Source organism: Haliotis rubra, unplaced genomic scaffold, assembly GCF_003918875.1.
Source record: "Haliotis rubra isolate DU_JTF1 unplaced genomic scaffold, ASM391887v1 Scf62, whole genome shotgun sequence".
Taxonomy (NCBI): domain Eukaryota; kingdom Metazoa; phylum Mollusca; class Gastropoda; order Lepetellida; family Haliotidae; genus Haliotis; species Haliotis rubra.
Window position 1 is genome coordinate 2,724,883 of NW_025767324.1, and position 18,981 is coordinate 2,743,863.

General features: G+C 41.9%; 1 protein-coding gene across 1 annotated transcript; it reads left to right on the top strand.

Annotated features, from left to right (window-relative positions):
* Window positions 1-52: 52 nt before the first annotated feature.
* On the top strand, window positions 53-17,901 carry LOC124256199 (transmembrane emp24 domain-containing protein 5-like). Its single transcript, XM_046690180.1, has 4 exons — window positions 53-223; window positions 3,031-3,128; window positions 4,198-4,372; window positions 16,882-17,901. Exons 1-4 carry the CDS (start codon window positions 59-61, stop codon window positions 17,113-17,115), a joined length of 672 nt encoding a protein of 223 aa, XP_046546136.1. The 5' UTR covers window positions 53-58; the 3' UTR covers window positions 17,116-17,901.
* The last annotated feature ends 1,080 nt before the right edge of the window (window positions 17,902-18,981 follow it).

Here is an 18,981-nt window from a genome sequence, read left to right on the forward strand (position 1 = left end):
TTCATTTCGCGTCGTCCGGTCAAAGGTCACATACAAAAATAGCGCACCTGTTACCAAGATGGAGGCGTGCATGAGGGTACTCAGTCTCCAGCTCGTCGTTATTGCATTTTTACCGATAGCGGTTTGCATCGATTCTGATTTTACCATTGAAGTTAAGCCGGGGGTACAAGAATGTTTCTTCCAGAATATAAAAGTGGACACAACAATAGAAGTGGAGTATCAAGTAAGTGAATCAACTTGTAACTTCCGTCACTATCCGTCAGTTCTACTACGCGTACTGCCATGACTGGTCAGTTGTGATTTCTATAGACTTCAGTTGTCAACATTCTCACCACGGCGCTTCATTCATTAGCTGTCAGCTTCAGCATTTTGATGGTTTCTAAGTGATGGACCCAGATAACTAACAATGTCTACATGCAGCAATCTTAAGATCTGACGTTTGTGTGTAACAATTCACAGAAACTATGGGTGTAAAGTCGAACACATGTATTGTCACATCGAAAGAGACAATTCTCTTTCGATACATCTTCCTATTTTGAATCTTATTCAAAGCTTTAACTTGTGTGCAACAGAATGGAGAAGACTTAGGTTTCTAAGGTATTTGGAGGAACCGAAATATGAACGTAATCCAGTGGTACATGTATAGTGACAGCTTGATCCAGTATCCAGACTTGAGTACAGACCTGTGCCAGTTATATTCGGACACTTGACGTAATTTCCATAGACTTACATGATATTTTAGCGTAGCCTAAATAATTTTCATGTATTTAATTTTCGTAAGATCCAAGTCAAATTTTGCACATTTGAGAGGAATTATCTTACCTACCTAAGTTTATAAATTTGATGTCATTAGTTAAATAGAGGTCGGAAAATTGAACTGAAATTATGTGTGCAGAGCAGAGTTGATTTCAAATATGCCTGACAAATTTTACAAAGATCCAGTTAGAAATTCTGTACAACGCTAAATAATGACATTGCTTTTAAGTATCGAACTGAGAAAGTGACTCGTTAAGAAGAACGTGAGGTGAAATAGACAAATGAAATTATATAAACAGTTAATTTACTGTCATAACATATAAAAAGCTCGCGCCCATGAGATATCAACAAAACATTAGAAAAATAGCTCACACCAAAGCTTTCAACGAGTATTCACCCGACAACCCGCTGCGCGAACCTATTTCACTGCGCACGTGCTATGAGCGCAGCCCAGCTGTTGAAACCCGTTTTCCCCAGAAAAGTCTGGGGAAAAGTAGTGAAACGTTTGAACTCCGATTTCGCGCGTTTTTTTTCATCGCGTTATTTTTTAACTTTATAAGTTGAATTTGCATTTTTGACGATTTGTTTCGGTACGTCCATACCGAAAGGTATCAGAATCTGCAAAGTTGTGTTTTTACGTTGCATGTGACCTTTAAGTAAAGTGTATATTTTGACTATCACTGTGAGGATTCCTGGTGTGGTGTTAAACAAAAAAACAACAACATTATTGTAGCATATTCACTGTTGGACGTCCTGATGGCAACAACTAGCACTGGTGTCTCACTTGGACACTTAATTGTACTGACAGACATATCATAAAAGTGTGTCATTCAGTGTAACCTTTTAAGGAGATTGGGGCAGTGGGGTAGCCTAGTGGTTAAAGCGTTGGCTCGTCACGTCGAAGACCCGGGTTCGAATCCCCACATGGTTACAATGTGTGAAGCCCATTTCTGGTGTCCCCTGCTGTGATGTTGCTGGAATATTGCTAAAAGCTGCATAAAACCAAAACTCAGTCAGTCAGTCAGTTTTAATGAGATTACACTGTTATCTTAGGTTTATCTTTTTTGTTTCTCCTGTTTTAACAGTAAAGCAAGTAATACCATGTATTTTACCCAACTGAAGCTGCACTGCATAACTCAGTTTCAAAAAGACAGAAAAATAACTTATCCATGACAATATTGCCTTTTGAACATTTGTAGAAGGAAGCCTGTAGTCATGAATAGATTGATCAAGACAGGCCTAGTATAGTCCATGAATGTATCATTTTGACCAAATCAGTGATTGATGATGACATCCCGATTGGTTACCAAAACAAGCCATGACTTGCTCAGTATGCATATATATCAGATCATTCAGAGGTATATAATCACGTTATATACACCTCTGATTTCCCAACACAATATGTATTTTAAAAAAATTCTTACTAACACAGTTATGGTAGAATAGAGGTAACATACTGTGTTGGAAAATGAGAGGTTTATAACGAAATTATGATAGCTCTAAATTTGATTTAAAATCGAACGCATAGCATGCGGTTTTAAATAAAACATTTTGAGCTATTATAATTTCGTGATATACCTCTGATTTTCCAACACAGTATGTTTATCTCCTAATTATTCTCTTTGCAAGCACTCCAGCCCAGTGTATGTACACTAAACTATGTTTATAACGAGCATGCTTACAATGAACTGACGGATATAATAAGCTGTTCTTTTTGTTTTGTTTATTTGCCATATAACAAATTATAGTTATAACAAACAGAAGTTATCGGTCCTTTTGAATTCCTTATTATCATAGTTTACTGTATTTAATATTGCTGATATAACCAAAAACTGCTCACTTTGCAAAGAGTTCTCAAATGATTAGAAGTGTTCAAAATTAAATGAGGTCTTGGAGATGCTGCTTTTTTATTTAAATCTGGTGACCATATAAATGTTAACCTTCTACATCTTCTTGTCATCACAAGAACCGTTTATCGTCTTTGCTTATATTTGAACACTGATTAAGATAGTATAAAATCCAGTTTTGTTGAAGAGGGCTGTAAATATTTGTGATTCCATATGTGTGAGTATCCAAATGATTGGCTGGTAGGCAAGTCTGTTGTATCAGTATGTGTATTCTTTTTTAAATGAATTTGTATTTTACTTTTCTTTGATGAAGGAACAGGAGGAGAAAAAATTGTCCACTTTCTAAAAACATCGCCCCTTCAAACATATCTTCCATACAACATGTTTTTAATGATTGCCAGCATTATGATGAGAATTATGGTTTCAGGTGATTGATGGTGGGGATTTGGATATTGGGTTCGCTGCTTACACACCGGAGGGACAGCTACTGGCAGCAGATGGTCGCAAAACTGAGAATGTCCACAGGTATTACCACTTCATCATTATATTTTGACGCGTAGAACAGGCAACTGTGTCGTCTAATGCACTGCAGTTTGCTGTGCGAAATGTAACTAGTCAGTAGTCATGCTTGTTGTAAGAAGTGACTAACTGGATTGGGGGGTCAGGCTCGCTGACTTGGTTGACACATGTCATCGTATCCCAGATGTGTAGATCGATGCTCATGCTGTTGATCACTGGATTGTCTGGTCAAGACTCAATTATTTACAGACCGCCCCTATATAGCTGGAATATTGCTGAGTGCGGCTTTAAACAACAAACCACCAAACTTGGCTGAGTCAGTTTGTCTCAGGGATGTTGTGGCCTCCTGAAGGCTATTCCCGTACAGATCTTGTGATAATATTTAATCAGGTTGTGTCATTCCGTTTGTCTTTTTTCAAGTGAATGTCTGAAATTATAGTGACGATTTGGTATGGAGAAATGAGTAACTTTCATGCCATTTAAGACAATTTGTGCTTTCGAATGTATATTTATTTGCCTTTTCATCAGTATGATTTTCCAGCAAACAGACTAATGTCTCCAATCTTAAATTCATTTAGGATCATTGGTTGATGTTATAACCAACCATTGATACTCTGGGACTTGAAGACAGGGATGTTCTTGATGATTAATTAATCATACAAAATATGCTTGACTCCCTTTTTCACTTAATATGTTTATGTGAAAATATTTTGTGTGAAAATATTCTGTGTGATGTCTTGGATTATGAAGTGCCTAAGATAACCCTGCTACCTGGATCTGACGGCAAAGGGTTTGATTCCAAGAATTTCCCAGCTTATGAGCTCCATACTCAGGCTGGGTCTTGTTGTATACATTAACATCCTTTTAGTGTTTTCCTCCATCATTAAAGGGCAGTGGGGTAGCCTAACACCAGAAGTGGGCTTCACACATTGTACCCATGTGGGGATTCGAACCCGGGTCTTCAGCGTGACGAGCCAACGCTTTAACCACGAGGCTACCCCACCGCCCCAAGTTGGATATACATCAAACAAGTTAAGTTCAGTGTTAACCATGGCCATGTTTCCTCTTCTGCCAGGTTTGATGTGAAGGGCACAGGGGACTTTAAGTTCTGTCTGGATAATACATTCAGTCGGATATCCAAGAAGGTTGTATATTTCGAATTAATGACTGACGAGGAAGAGGAAGATGACTGGAAGCCAGACAAAGATGAGCTCGCTGAACTTGTGGACATGACCATGGAGGACTTTAAGGTAACCACAGTCTGTGTATTGATGTGGGCAACTGTTGGTTAAGGTTGTGCAGACATTGCTGGAATATTGTTAAAGCAATATAAGAACATACTCACCAACTTATCATTATGAGAGATGTTAGAATTGGTCTTCAGCAGCCCATGCTTGTAAGAGGCAACTAACGGGATCAAGTGGTCAGACTCGCTGACTTGGTTGACACATCTCATCGTATCCCAATTGTGTGACGATGCTCATGATGTTAATGTCTGGATTGTCTGGTTGTAAGAGGTGACTAAAGTACTGTTGGAAATAGAAAAAAACTGTTTTTTTTCACATTTATATCTACTATTTAGGTAGTTAATATGTGAAAGGGTGAAATATCTGTTAAACTAAGTTCGGCCTAACTACAGTCACAGTGGGAGGGAGATAGGAAACGTAAAAGAAGGATTTTACAGAAGAGAGATTAGTGCAGAGATGAGCAGTGCGGGGTTTTTTCTAAGTCCAATGCAACGTATTTAGAACAGAACATGGCTTTATGCAAATTAGTGTGCGATGATTTTGTATTTCAAAGGACACTTTTTAGATGATCACTTTGAATTTAGACTTAGCTTCATTATAAACGATAGCTTACGTAAAAAATAATAACTTTAATACTGAAACTATTAAGGATGTAGCTACCATGGCGTCTCACTATCACTATAGACCGCCTTCGTGACGTAGTGGTTTGAGTGTCCGCCCGGAGTGCGTAAGGTCGCGGGTTCGATCCCCGACCACGTCATACCAAAAGACGTTAAAATATGGTACTTGTTGGTCCCTGCCTGGTGCTCGGCATTAATGGGTACAACAAGGACTGGTCGGCTAGGAGTCAGTATAATGTGTCTGAGTGGGGTATTCATGCTTCACTGCGGCATGGTATCTCAGTAGGCTAGCACTTTAAAACCAGCTTCAGTCTGGGCTAGTACAAGCAGCGGTACACACGCATGCACGTCGTCATATGAGCGAAATATTCTCAAGCACGACGTTAAACCCAATTCCACCACCACCACTATCACTATAAAAAGAAACAGGTTGTAGGGGTCGTCTCAAAAGCAGACCAGGACGGGTGGCGCAGACGGTGGTTGGGGTCGGGCTGGGGTACTGAGATATCAGCTAAGATAAGATATAATCACTAGAGACATATTCAATCCACATTAAAAAGCATAATTTTTCCTTATCCTGACTCATGTATTTTTGCTTGTCTCCTTCCTCTTGCGAACGTTAGTGGAACACTTGTATCTCCTTTTTGAAGCTCCCTTCAATAAAACTGATGTAAAATCACTACTCCCCACGAGTTATCTCCCTCGCCTTTTTGGCGGAAAACGGCGCCACCCGTCTTCTCACGCTTCACTCTCTCCTTCTTCGCCCTAGTGGACGGTTGGGAGAGCACCTGTGTCTCCAATACGGCACTATATCCTTTGATTATTTAGTTATTACCCTATAAATTACCTTTATAGGGGTTTAGGGAGTATCCTTCAACAATATGGTTTGAAATTTATTCGTATTTTGACTGTTTATTCACGGTTTTGTACGTGATTGTTCAGTTGTTTACATTTCATGAAAACCTGTTTTCGTTGTAGGTTTAGGTTCCCTGCTGCAGACCCGCATTTATTGTGCCCCAGCTGCACAACAACATGTACTTCCAGCTCTCGCTGTAATCTTTATCAGCATTTAACAGAAATTCAATTTCATAAATATTTTTTATCTGTACTAAGTCGTACTAGCGACAATCCAGGCGACTTTTACAAGTCATGGATAAACCGGCTGAGTCCCTCACGAGCTGTCTACTGCTGTCAGACGACTTACTTCCATCCAGTGACCTGCCGGAGGTGTCCTCGGAGGATGGGCGTGGGATGTTGTCCGCCATTACTTTGAAGTAGAGGGCTTCTACATCAGACAACCCCTCAACGCAGACGAAGAAGAAGCCATCCTCTACGCAGAATGAAGCCTCACACCCCTAAGACGTCTAGCAGCTCTACGGGGACTTCTGCGCAGACTAAGAGGACCTTTCGGCCGACATCGTCCTGATGGAAGAGAGATGACTTCATGATGAGCCACTGCTGGTCATCCCAGAGATACAGCACACAGTCCGAGTTACCATCTACACTGGCGGCAGATGAGCGATCCCTGGACCATATCGCTACCAGCGCAGAGAGGGCAGCTCTACAATCATTGCAGACGTTCAACCCGGGGCCTTCATGCAGCAGTTCTCTCAGCAGATAATGGAGATGATGGAGAAGCGCTTCCCGCAGGAAGAGCATCGCATGATGGACAGCCACAGGGCACTCATGCTCAAGTCATCACCCGCAGAGACGACCTGGAGCTGCACGAAGGACCCAACACTGACGATACATCGGAGAGGCCCTCCAGCGAAGCTAGCTCCAGGATCAAGAGCAGATCTACGCTACATGATGTCAACAACCTGACGGCACGCTCGTCTTCAGAGGATGAGGCACATGAAGAACCTTCACGAAGGCTACCCACCTCACAGAGGAAGAAGCCGAGGGGCAGAGGACGTCAACGGAACTCTCCACTGAGGCATTCACGAACCTAGTGACGCTCACCTCCACGCAGGTTGCCGCGCAGATCGCCCTATAGACGCAGCTCAACAGGTTCATCTCCATGCAGATCTTCATGCAGATCTCCACGCAGATCACCATGCAGATCGTCACACAGATCCCCAGCGAAGGACGATCAACGATCTCATAACAGTGGACCTGATACAGACGTCACCCTCTAAGGAAGAGAATGCAGCACTCACGTACCTACTCTACAGGACGTCAACGAGCCTGCGCGAAGGAAGAGACATTCATCCGACCGAGATACATCATCATCTGATGATGAGACTAATGAAGAGCATTCGCGCAGGCCATCTACAACGCAGAGACGTCTCAGGACTCAGACGCTCAACAGAACCTCTCACCTGCACGCAGGTCTTCACGGACGAGCCTTCACGAAGGAGAAATAGGCGTTCCCCGGACCTAATTAGACGTCATAAAGCAGACCTACGCTACATGACGTCAGCAACCTGCGCACAGGATGGCGCAATCTTCAGAGACCGTCAGCAGATGATGAGCCTAATAAAGGACTTTCACGCAGGCTACCTACACCACCTAGAAGGACTAGAGAGACGTCCCGGGACTCAGACCCTCTACAAAATTTCTCACCTGCGCGAAGGTCATCTGAGTTATCTTCAAGGGCGTCAACAACACCTAGCAGATCATCACAGGATTCACCACTTAGGAATACATTGCCAGGAAGGCAATCCCGGACAAGAAGACGCTCACCTACACGCAGATCGCCATACAGACGCACCACGCAGATCGCTACGCAACCATCATATACCAGTGGACACGATGGCGGTATCATCATTTCGGACTGGACCTAGCGTCACCCTAGAAGGGAAAGATCTTCGCCGGCGTAAAGACTGAGGAACATGTATTGAAGTTCAAGAGGGGTACTCTTGTCCGAATTCATCTCCGGCGCGGACCTTCAGACTGAATCCAGGCGGGATTCACATAGATAGATATATCTACATCAGAAGAAAATAACGGGACTCATGGCCATACAGAGATCTTCACTTCCGTACAGATCTGCAGATATTCACAGTGGCGTAGTTCAGCAGCAGCCTTGCTAAGGCTAGGAAACTACAAAATCATCAACGACTCCCTGGGTAGAATTTACAACAAAGTTCAGCATCAACTCTACAATTACGACGCTTCATTAAGATCGATGTATGCAGTCTACAAATAGCACCACTGAGGACGTGAAGATTCAGCTGATCATCTGTATAAAAGGACGACTGCATTATCTTCAGGACTGAAGAAACAGTCACAGCAGCCAGGAAAACAGCCTACCTACATCTGTATTACGCGGCGAAATTTTTCGCGCGTTTACCATTCAAACCTCGATACACGTGGTCACTCGTGTAACTCCGGAAGGCTACGGACAAGACCGAGTGTTGATAAGATATCAACGGCGGCACTAGATTCTACAAGGACCTTTTTCCTGCTACACCGGTGACGTCACATCACGGGAAGCCAAAGGAATCAAAATGCTTTATTTTGATTGGACCAAGAGAGACAACGCCCTGCGCAGAGGTCGGACGTAGTTCACAGGTCAAGAAATGGGTTACAAGTGACAACAACATGTCAGCGAGCGAGGACCTACATGATTTGGCTGCCTTCACGGGGTAAGAGACCTTCCCTGTCAGCATTGAAGACGATTCATCAGACGAATTGCAGCAACATACGTTGGACGGACTTTTGGGTGACGGCAGCCAGACTACTTTATATAGACTTCACAACGATGGCAGTCACAGAGTCGGACACCGCTTCATTTCCCTTACGGACACGGCAAGGGTTTCACGATCTAGATACAAGCCATTGTATCTCAAGCACTACTCTCTCCCCTATTACTACGAAGTGACAGAGTCTGTTGGGTCTTCTCACATCAGCACAGGACATGACACACAGAGGGAGTCTACAACTACGCCCACTACAGGTCTTCGTGAATGTACATCTGGACGATCTGGACCCCTTCGGACTCCCGGACAGACTAAAAACCATATCTAATATGGTGGACTCAGAGATCGAATGGTCGCAGAAGCACCTATTTAGCAGAGCCGGAGTGCAAGACGCATCTCTATGTGGACGCATCTCTCCAAGGTTGGGGAGCACACCTCGACAATGAAGTGTCAGCTGGGATATGGACCATAGCAGAGAAGATCTGCACATCAACATGTTGGAAATGAAAGCAGTGATAAACGCCATACTCCACTGGACCAGCATTTGAAGAATGCTCTTCTGACGGTACATACAGACAACTCCACAGTGGTGTTCTACATAAACAGAAGGATCAACAAGGTCGGCGAACCTTCTGGACTCTGCTTTCAACTGTTCAGCATAACAGACAACCTGAACATCCACATAAGAGCATGCCACATTCCAGGAGCCAAGAATGTGATAACAGACGCACTATCCCGTCCAACGCAGCCATCCCCAACAGAATGGATGCTACATCCAGAGATCTTCAAGCAGATCATACAAGAGATGGGAGCGCCACTAATAGACCTCTTCGCCACAAGATTCAACAATCAACTGATAACATTCGTCTCACCAATACCAGATCCACGAGCATGGGCAACGGACGCTCTAAGCATCTCTTTGGGAAGGACTAAACGCTTTACTCGTTTCCACCACCAGCTCTAATACCGAGGGTGTTGCAGAAAATCAGTCAGACGAAGGACCTACAACTGATTTTGGTCGCTTTACTGGGCCAGCAGAATATGGTTCCCCATTCTCATACAAGAACTAGGACCGCCTCAACTGCAACTACCAGAGTGGACGAATCTGCTAGTACATCCTCACACAAAGCAGGCGCACGGCAACCCAGAGGTGTTCCGGCTACACGTGTGGACTGTATCAAGGCGTGCTTGAACAAGAGAGGATATTCCGCCAGGGCAGCGAAAGCAGTCACACTAGCTTTACGCAAGTCTACACGTAACTTGTACGACGACAAGTGGCGAAGCTTCGAGACATACGCTTTGAGGACCAGCTTCACAGCCATAAAAGCGACACACCCTCAAGTGGCGGACTACCTTTGTCACCTAAGACAAACGAAGCGGTAAAAGGGTCAACACTCTCACCATACCTAGCGGCATTGAGCTCAGTTATCACCATGAGGACGAGTGCAAACTGACGAAAGTACCAGAGTTACTGGCCTTACTACGCTCTTTTAAACTGGAGGACCAACAACAGAGATTTAAAGCTCCGGCGTGGGACCTCAACATAGTTCTACGACATCTCACCAGTGACGTCTACGAACCATTAGATAGGACATCTTTTGAGTTCTTGACGCAGAAGACGCTGTTCCTGATTGCCTTAGCAACAGCAGCAAGGATGTCGGAAATACATGCTCTGGACTTTGAGAGAACACGATTTGATGCAAATCAAAACATGGTGCATATAGGACTGAGATGGGACTTCATAGCAAAGAATCAACTGCCAGGTCAACCGGACAGACAGTTCCACATCCCAGCACTATCATCAGTCCTTGGACCACAGGATACGCAGGACCTATCCTTATGCCCAGTAAGAGCATTGAAAGTCTACCTAAAAAGGTCCAGGACCAGGAGACGGATATTCAAGCGTTTTTTCGTCCCGATATCAACAGCGACACAGACGGAGGTCTCCCGACTACGATATCAATCTGGATCAGAACTGTCATACTACGGGCCTACAAAGCAGCAGGACTTGATCCTCCAAGAGCCTCCAACCCACACGTAGTTAGAGCTCTGGCGTCAACACTCGCTCTACATGGGAATTGCTCTATCAGGACGATAATGGAGGGCTGCTTCTGGAAATCAGACATGGTGTTTGCCAACCATTACCTGAGGGACATTGCCACCGAGGACGTCTCCGGCATTCACCATTTCGGCCCACTTGTAGCACAACAATTGACAATCCCTCCAAGGCGCTGAGACGGAGTCTCGCCCTTTTTATCACATGACTTGCAAAAGCCTACACTCAGGAGAGTTCAGCTTTAGAGTCTATATGCACGTCTAGGACAGACTAGCATAAGTGATATGACCCAGTACTTGTAAGGATACTCGTACAGGAAAGGGTCGCTTCTCCACTTGATGCTCGCATCAAGAGATGGAGTTGCAAAATCCACATAAAATGTTAACAGAAGCAAGGACCAAAAGTTAACAATTGTGGTCCCCCCCATCAGAGAAAGCCGGAAGTAAAGGGTTACAGCAGCAGCAGAGCCTAGCAGTAAAATTGAAGTGCTACCAGGAAGTTCCCATAGGGGGGTATACAAGACGTAAATCACTACATGGAATCCATGTTCTGAATAAAATTGATATTTTATACTTATCCTGACTCATGAGGTAAGCCCTCCCAACCTCCCCGCTAGACACTTTGGATTTCCCTGTAAATTAAAGTGTCGGGCTAGTAATTCGGAGAGAGTGAAGCGTGGGAAGACGGGTGGCACCGTTTTCGCGCCAAAACGGCGAGGAAGATAACTCATGAAGGTAGTGATTTTACATCTGTTTTATTGAAGGGAGCTTAAAAAAAAGGAGATACAAGTGTTCCACTAACGTTCGCAAGAGGAAGGAGACAAGCAAAAATACATGAGTCAGGATAAGTATAAAATATCAATTTTATTCAGAAAATTACATAAATATCTTTGAGATGACCCCTTGTGCCTGTGGGCAGCACAGTGAGTGAGTCGACAGTCCGTCGTCATACCTGGCTGAGCGACTTAATTGACATCTATAGTCTGATCTATTGTTTTCAGCAACTATTCGTATTTTTTCTATGTTTTGCTCGATTTTACGAGTAAACATGCTTTTCTGGATATCCTATTACGCATCCCTCTGAACGCCCAGTTAGGGCGATGTGGGTTATTTTGACATATGCTGTTTGCAATTGTGTAAATTTAGTAACAGCCTAAAAACAGGGGTTTTTTCTATTTCCGACAGTACTTTAACTGACATGTCAGTGTATCCCAACTGCGTAGATCGATGCACATGCTGTTGATCACTGAATTGTCTGGTCCAGACTCGATTATTTAGAGACCGCTGCCATAGCTGTAGTATTGCTGAGGGCGTCATTAAGCGACAAACAAACCTTTTGCTGCCCAAACTATCTATTTTTGCTGCCCAACTTGAGACTTTAGATAATGCCAGGATTAATCACTGTAGTTAGTATGTCACATGATGCAATGCTGGAAAACTTACAAAACATTTTCACGTGTTAAGAAGATTTCTTTAACTTATGCAGCATGTATCAGGAATAAAAGAAATATATCTTGACCTCTGAGATTTGCCCCATTTGGTTTTTATGTGTCAACCACATTTTGACTATTTTCTGTGTTTTGTGCTGAAATAAATCTGAAATCATGCGCTCTGACAAGTTCTGTATTAGTTGAATGGAAGGAAGTGTTGCAATGAGTCACTGCTTTTGTCTGATGTAGGCTTTGTTATATATCAGGCTACATTAACCATGATGAGTGTGGAGGCTTTGATGATTTATCATTATTCATTAAATGGACCTGTGAAGATCCGGGGTAGAATAGGTCCTCAGCAACACATGCTTGCCACTAAAAACGACTATGCTTGTCGTAAGAGGCGACTAACGGGATAGGGTGGTCAGGCTCGCTGACTTGGTTGACACATGTCATCGGTTCCCAATTGCTCAGATCGATGCTCATGCTGATGATCACTGGATTGTCTGGTCCAGACTCGATTATTTACAGACCGCCACCATATAGCTGGAATATTGCTGAGTGCGGCGTAAAACTAAACTCAATCACTCACTCAATTATTTTTTAAATGAAAGCGAAGTCTGTCATTGATAAATGATCACTGTTATGTTCTAAAGCACCACACAGTCACATTCCCAAATAATATGTCCTAAAGAGACTAAGAAGTTATTGTATTCAACACTGAGGGAATAGTGCACACGGCACTGAAACAGAGGTTATTTTTGGTGAAAAAGTATGAATTCTTAATGTTCTGGGCAGTGGGGAAGTCTAGTGGTTAAAGTGTTTGCTCATCATTGCTAGCTCGGGTACATAGTGTGAAGCCCATTTCTGGTATCCCTTGTCGTGATATTGTTGGAATATCGCTAATAGGTGCTCTCTCACTCACTCACTCACTCACTCACTCACTCACTCACTCTGCCTTGTAGATCCTGACAGTATCCTGTTATGCATTCAATGAATGAATGATTCATGATTATAGCAACCTGAAGAGTATGGATTAATTTGTAAGCGAGCTTTTTAAGGTTCGATAAGATTGTTGCTCCAGCTGTTGGATGTGGGTCCTGATGCGGTGTCCAGTTGTAAAACAAACTTAAAACACTTTTGTAAATGCCAGACGAATCAATTTTGTATTGTGAAAGGTAAACATGAAATTCCATAAAAGCTGTTAAAGCTTATGTTTCAACTTTACTGTTTCTGAAGCATGGTAAAATCTTTTTCATTGACACATAACTAGATCAGTTGACACAACTAAACCAGTCTGTGTTTGGTATTTGCACAACACAAATTGTAGTACCGAAATGAAATCAGAACCAATTGTCCCTATTTTTCCCAGTAACATGTTCAGATGGACTGAAAATCTGCATTGAGAGGATTTCACATTTTACATTCAATTTGGCAGCTGGTCCTGTATTTGAGAGTAATTTAACTATGCTTAAAAAAAACAAGCTCCCAAATTATGGAGGATGGACATGTTATCCCACATAATACCCCTGCTCCATCAAGACCCTCTTGGATAAAGTTCAGCATGGCTCCAAGTTGCTTGTGAATTGGTCGCATTTGCAAGTAAAATTTGATAAATGCAACAAAACAATAGAAACACTTAGCCTTTGGTGAGTGAGGTAAAAATTCAATTGAATTAAGGCAGTTATTCTGGTTTTCATCATAAATAGTTCCGACTTCGATTTATGTAAGAATTAATTGATAATGATTGCCAACTTTAGCGACAAGTGACTTTCCGATCGACTAGGGTCTCAGGGACTATTTACAAAATATTTATTATTAGTGATCTCTAATAGTGGAACTTTGACAATATGTGAACAATAACTGAGAATCTGTATGGCAAGTAACATTACATTTTGGCTAGAAAATTTTAATGTTCACTTAACTAATAACATGTAAGTCAAAATATGAACTTGGAGCCCTGTTCAGTTATCTGAATAAAAGTCAAATTCATGTTGAACAAAACTGCAAATATTTATTTGTCATTCATTTGAAATGCAACATGTTGTGCTCACACAGTTGCTTTGTATTTTCATTCTGGATGTTTCCATGGTTACCTAAACCTGAAATGTATGCATCTGATTGCAGACCATATGTTTGCACTGAAGAAACACATGTACACAGGGTATATTTGTCACATCCTTTAATCAACAGTTCATGCTGTCCAGTACTCTGGTGGCAGCTGTAAAATAATGTCATTTAGACCTCCTTGTAGGCCTATTTACACAATGGCAGCCACAATAGATAGGTGTATTGATTTTAAGCTCAGGTGGACTTCTCTAAAAAATGCTGTGTTGATGACGTTCAACTTAGCATGCATGTTCCTTAAAGAGGGATGTAAAATGTGTTCAAACGCTTCATATCCATTTGTTGATTTTGTCTCACCTGGATCAAAGATCAAGTTCCAGTTTCATAACACTGAGAACCCTGAACCTCAAACCCACATATCATGAAAATCAGATCTTTTACCCCAGTTTGATGCTTCTCTCCATGGAGATATCTGAGCACATGTGTCTCAGTGTGTTCTATGTTAGCTGTTAGGGGCGCGGTGGGGTAGCCTAGTGGTTAAAGCGTTGAAGACCCGGGTTCGAATCCCCGCATGGGTACAATGTGTGAAGCCCATTTCTGGTGTCCCCCTGCCGTGATGTTGCTGGAATATTGCTAAACGCGGCGTAAAACCATACTCAGTCAGTCCTTTAAAGCAATGTGAAGAGTAGGTAGATGGGCATGTTACTTGAGGAATATTGGTCAGAGCACTTGCTGTTTTCCCTCTTGCCGGAATCACAATCGCAGTATGTATCAGAATACAATTAGCAGAATCGCAATACAGTGGAAGCCCTCTAAACCGGCATTCGGTGGGACCAGCAAAAAAATGCCGGTATAGAGGGCGTGCCGGTTTAGAGAACGTTTCCCTTTTCATCCTGAGAATGATCTTCCATGTGTGCCGCTTTGAACTGTTTGATTTCGTATCGTGTCTTCCATCGTGCCAGCCAACCATCTGATGCCTTAAACTCGTTGACAGTTAATTCTGAAGCAAACTGAATAGCTTTCTCTTTCGAAATAGGGCCAGAAATGGGCATGTTTTTACTGCAGGCAGTCAAAAACCAATCGTGCGTCAGTGTGTTAATTTTGTGAAATTTACTGTTTTCATTCACACGACAATTAATTTATAATAAAAGTGACACGTGTCACTCACCAATTTACCTCGCCTAATTAGGCCTAATCTTTATCCATACTCCTTTTATCAGGCAACATCAATGAGCTTAATGCCGATGGTAATCCACTGTGTTGTTAATACACGTTCAGACAATCAGCCAATCAACAGGAGAGCAAAGATATCGGATGCCAGTTTGGAGAGCGTTAATTACTGTACAAACAGTCAATCGGGCGGCCTTTGTTGTTCCGATAGGTGGAATAGACTGAAGCTGGATTAGAGGGTGTGTAAATGATCATAATTTAACTAACTTCTGCCCGAACCAAATTCTAGTGCCGATATTGAGAGCATGCCGCATTGGAGGGCATCCACTGTATATTGCAATACAGTTTATTTACCAATACACAGCCGTACATCTTTCTTTGTAAAATTTCATTCTGAAAGGTTAAATCAAGCGCTGTGTGACAACCATTATCTGGTCCAGACTTAGTCATTAACAATCTTAAGTTACTTGAGGGGAGGTGGGATAGCCTAGTGATTAAAGCTGAAAACCTGGGTTCAATTCCCCACATGGGTACAATGTGTGAAGCCCATTTCTGGTGTCCCCCATGGCCCCACCTGTGATGTTGCTTGAATATTGCTAAAAGCGGCGTAAAACTAAACTCACTTACTTCCTTTAGTTACATGGCTGGAGTAATGCTGATCATTGGGAGAAACTGGAAAAGACTGTGAAGTTTTGAAATTGTCTTGCAAAGGACATAAATGGGGTTGGCTCGGAAAAGGCATGTATGTAAATAAAAATGCATGGGGACACCTGTAACTTGGCAGATTTTTGCAAGACACATGTCTAGTACAGGCAATCAATCAATATGCCTTACAAAGTATTAAGGGTTCACTGAAACCTGTACATTACAGTACATATAATACAACCCCTGTATTGAAAATGTATGGTGTTTCAATGGATTCTTTTTATATGTTTGATTTTAAAACAGATTGATTGCACATTGCTATAGTTACAGGAAGTGTCGCTGCTTTTATTGACTTTCCTAGCTGACATTTGAATGTGATCTCTCCCTGTCATTGTGAACCAGTCATTGTTGGTTTGTCGTAAAGAGTTGCACATTTTCCGTGTAGGTCTTATTATGAAATGATTAGTGTCAAAGTAATCAAACTTAGACACTGTCTCAGTGTTGCTTTATTGATACTCAAATTAATAGTTGAATTTGCAGACAAAGTTTGTTTTTGATTACTTAAAGCTGCAACTGCCAGTTAGCTTAAGTGTAATCTAAGCTAAAATTTGTTTTACGCGTTTGCCTACCTCCCATATATTTATTGTTGAAGAGGTGCGGTGGGGTAGCTTAGAGGTTAAAGCGTTCACTTGTCACGCCAAAGACCCGGGTTCGATTCCCCACATGGGTACAATGCGTGAAGCCCATTTCTGGTGTCCTCCACCATGATATTGCTGGAATATTGCTAAAAGCAGCGTCAAAATTAATCTCACTCACTATTGTTGAAGACATAAAACAAGTGCATTCTCATTTTGTCAAATGAATCTTTCTTGTATTTTCAGTCCATCATGACCAATGTGAAAACAAACCTTGAAAAATCACAACAGCTACAAAATTTACTGAAAACCTTCGAAGCCCGGGATCGGAACATCCAGGAGAACAACTTCACCCGGGTCAACTTTTTGTCGGGGTTCCAACTCATTGTGATGATATCAGTTGGGCTCACCCAAGTCATCATGATCCGAAACCTCTTCTCAGACCCCAAGTCAGCTCAAACAATGAGAGCACGCACATGACACCCACAACCGACTCACAGTCAGTCAACTATGCATTTTATACCATGTTGAATGCCCTCTGTGTTGAACATGTTGAATGCCCTCTGTGTTGAACATTTTGAATGCCTTGTGTTGAATATGTTAAATCATGTGCGATGAATAGGCCTCTGTAAATTTCTATTTTCAAGAAAAAGTCTCAGGAACCTAAAATAGTCACATTGATGGTCCCCAAAGAAGTTATGCTTGAAAATGTTCATACATTTCAGTACTGATACATCAAGACTCTTTCATTTTTAGTGGTACATAGGTACATTTCTAGGAAACAACCATATCCAGACTGTTGGTATCCAAGGTATTTAAGGAGCCACCTCAATTTCCCAAGTAGCCTATTTCAAGCTGCAAGGAAACAATGAGGCCTCTGGGGTGAGGTAGGGTGATGGGCTTAGTGAAGAGGTAATGAAGCCCTAGTTTTGCTGATTTTGTTTTGTTTCCATAGTCCTCTCTCTCCCCTCCAAAAATATTTTTTGGGTTAAATAGGACTGACCTTACTGCCCTCCTGTCCTACAGGAAATTAACCATATCTTAGTGGGTATTTAGGACTAATGGGTGTTGTATTGAAAGGGGAGACAATCATGAGTTTTGGCCCAGTAATGAAGCCCACTGTTGAAAAAATATATATAATTGGCCTGAAAACTATGTTAGACTTTTGTTTTGTGCAAGATGCCAGGTTTGTCACTTATGATAGTGTATACCTCAATTTCAATGTCCTTGTATGAGTTTAATAACCAAAGTCTGTTTGTGTCTTGTCTGTTTTGAGTGTTCAAGATGAAGTACACTGTTAGTTGAGTATGAGGCAGTACTGGTGTGTACATGATTTGTTCAGATTATGACTTGTTGTGTAAGTTCATGTGAAGTCACTGTGTGTCGATCATTTCTCAATATATAGTGACCATGAATGTTAGGACATTTAATCATTATTTCCCTGTAGATGTTTCTGGTTAGACTTTTCATGTAAGTTATTTTCTGATTATATTTCATATATGGGCATTTAGAGCTATTGTTAGTATACCTGATTGGCTGTTTTCTCTGTTATACAACAAAATGAATACCAGTGTCCCTTGTATTTGTTGTATTCAACTTAATCAGCATCCATTTCATGATTATGGTATATACGGTATGTATACACCAGCATCCTTGTAGTTATTGCTATTATAAACCTCTGAGCAATAGGGTAAATTATATAAATGAACAAATTATATATTACATGCAGGAGCTCCAAATCTTATCCTTACTTTGTACTCTCAAAGAAAATTTAGTTTTGGTATAGATGATTTAGAACATCATAACAAATTTATTCTGACTCTCATGAGTTTATTTTATCTTACTTCATAAAATTGATAAAATTGATATAAACAGTAAAAGTCATTCAATCAGTGTCTGTGTAGTCTTCGGAGTCACTGCTCCAAGCCAGTTGAAGTCTGCGGTCTTTGAAAATCAAAATATGAACATGTACTGGGTGCTTACTTACTTCTTCCTTATCCCTGTTACGCCCTTTGGCGTGTAGGGCAGCAACAAAGGATTGCCACTCTTGTCTGGGTGCAAGTTTAGATAAATATGAGGTTGCAGTTTCAGGTTGCACTAGTGCAAGCTTTAAATGCCGTAATAGATTTTGTTTCTGGTTAATAATGTTTGACAGTGGACATTCTGACATCAGCGGTAATTCAGTCACAAAGCTTCATACGTAGCTCTTCTCCACGACAGCCCATGTGATTGGTCCAGATGTCACCACATGAAATAACACATGTTCATACAAGGCATAGGTATTTGTTGTTTCCAAACAATATCTAAAATGTTTGGTAGGAGTTCTGCCCATAACCCCCCACTTGA

What these genes read in the sequence shown, in the direction of transcription:
- LOC124256199 (XM_046690180.1), top strand. Translation starts at nt 59, where the DNA reads ATGGAGGCGTGCATGAGGGTACTCAGTCTCCAGCTCGTCGTTATTGCA. An exon ending in CAATAGAAGTGGAGTATCAA is followed by an intron (nt 224 to 3,030) that starts GTAAGTGAATCA and finishes TTATGGTTTCAG; the next exon opens with GTGATTGATGGTGGGGATTT. An exon ending in AAAACTGAGAATGTCCACAG is followed by an intron (nt 3,129 to 4,197) that starts GTATTACCACTT and finishes CTCTTCTGCCAG; the next exon opens with GTTTGATGTGAAGGGCACAG.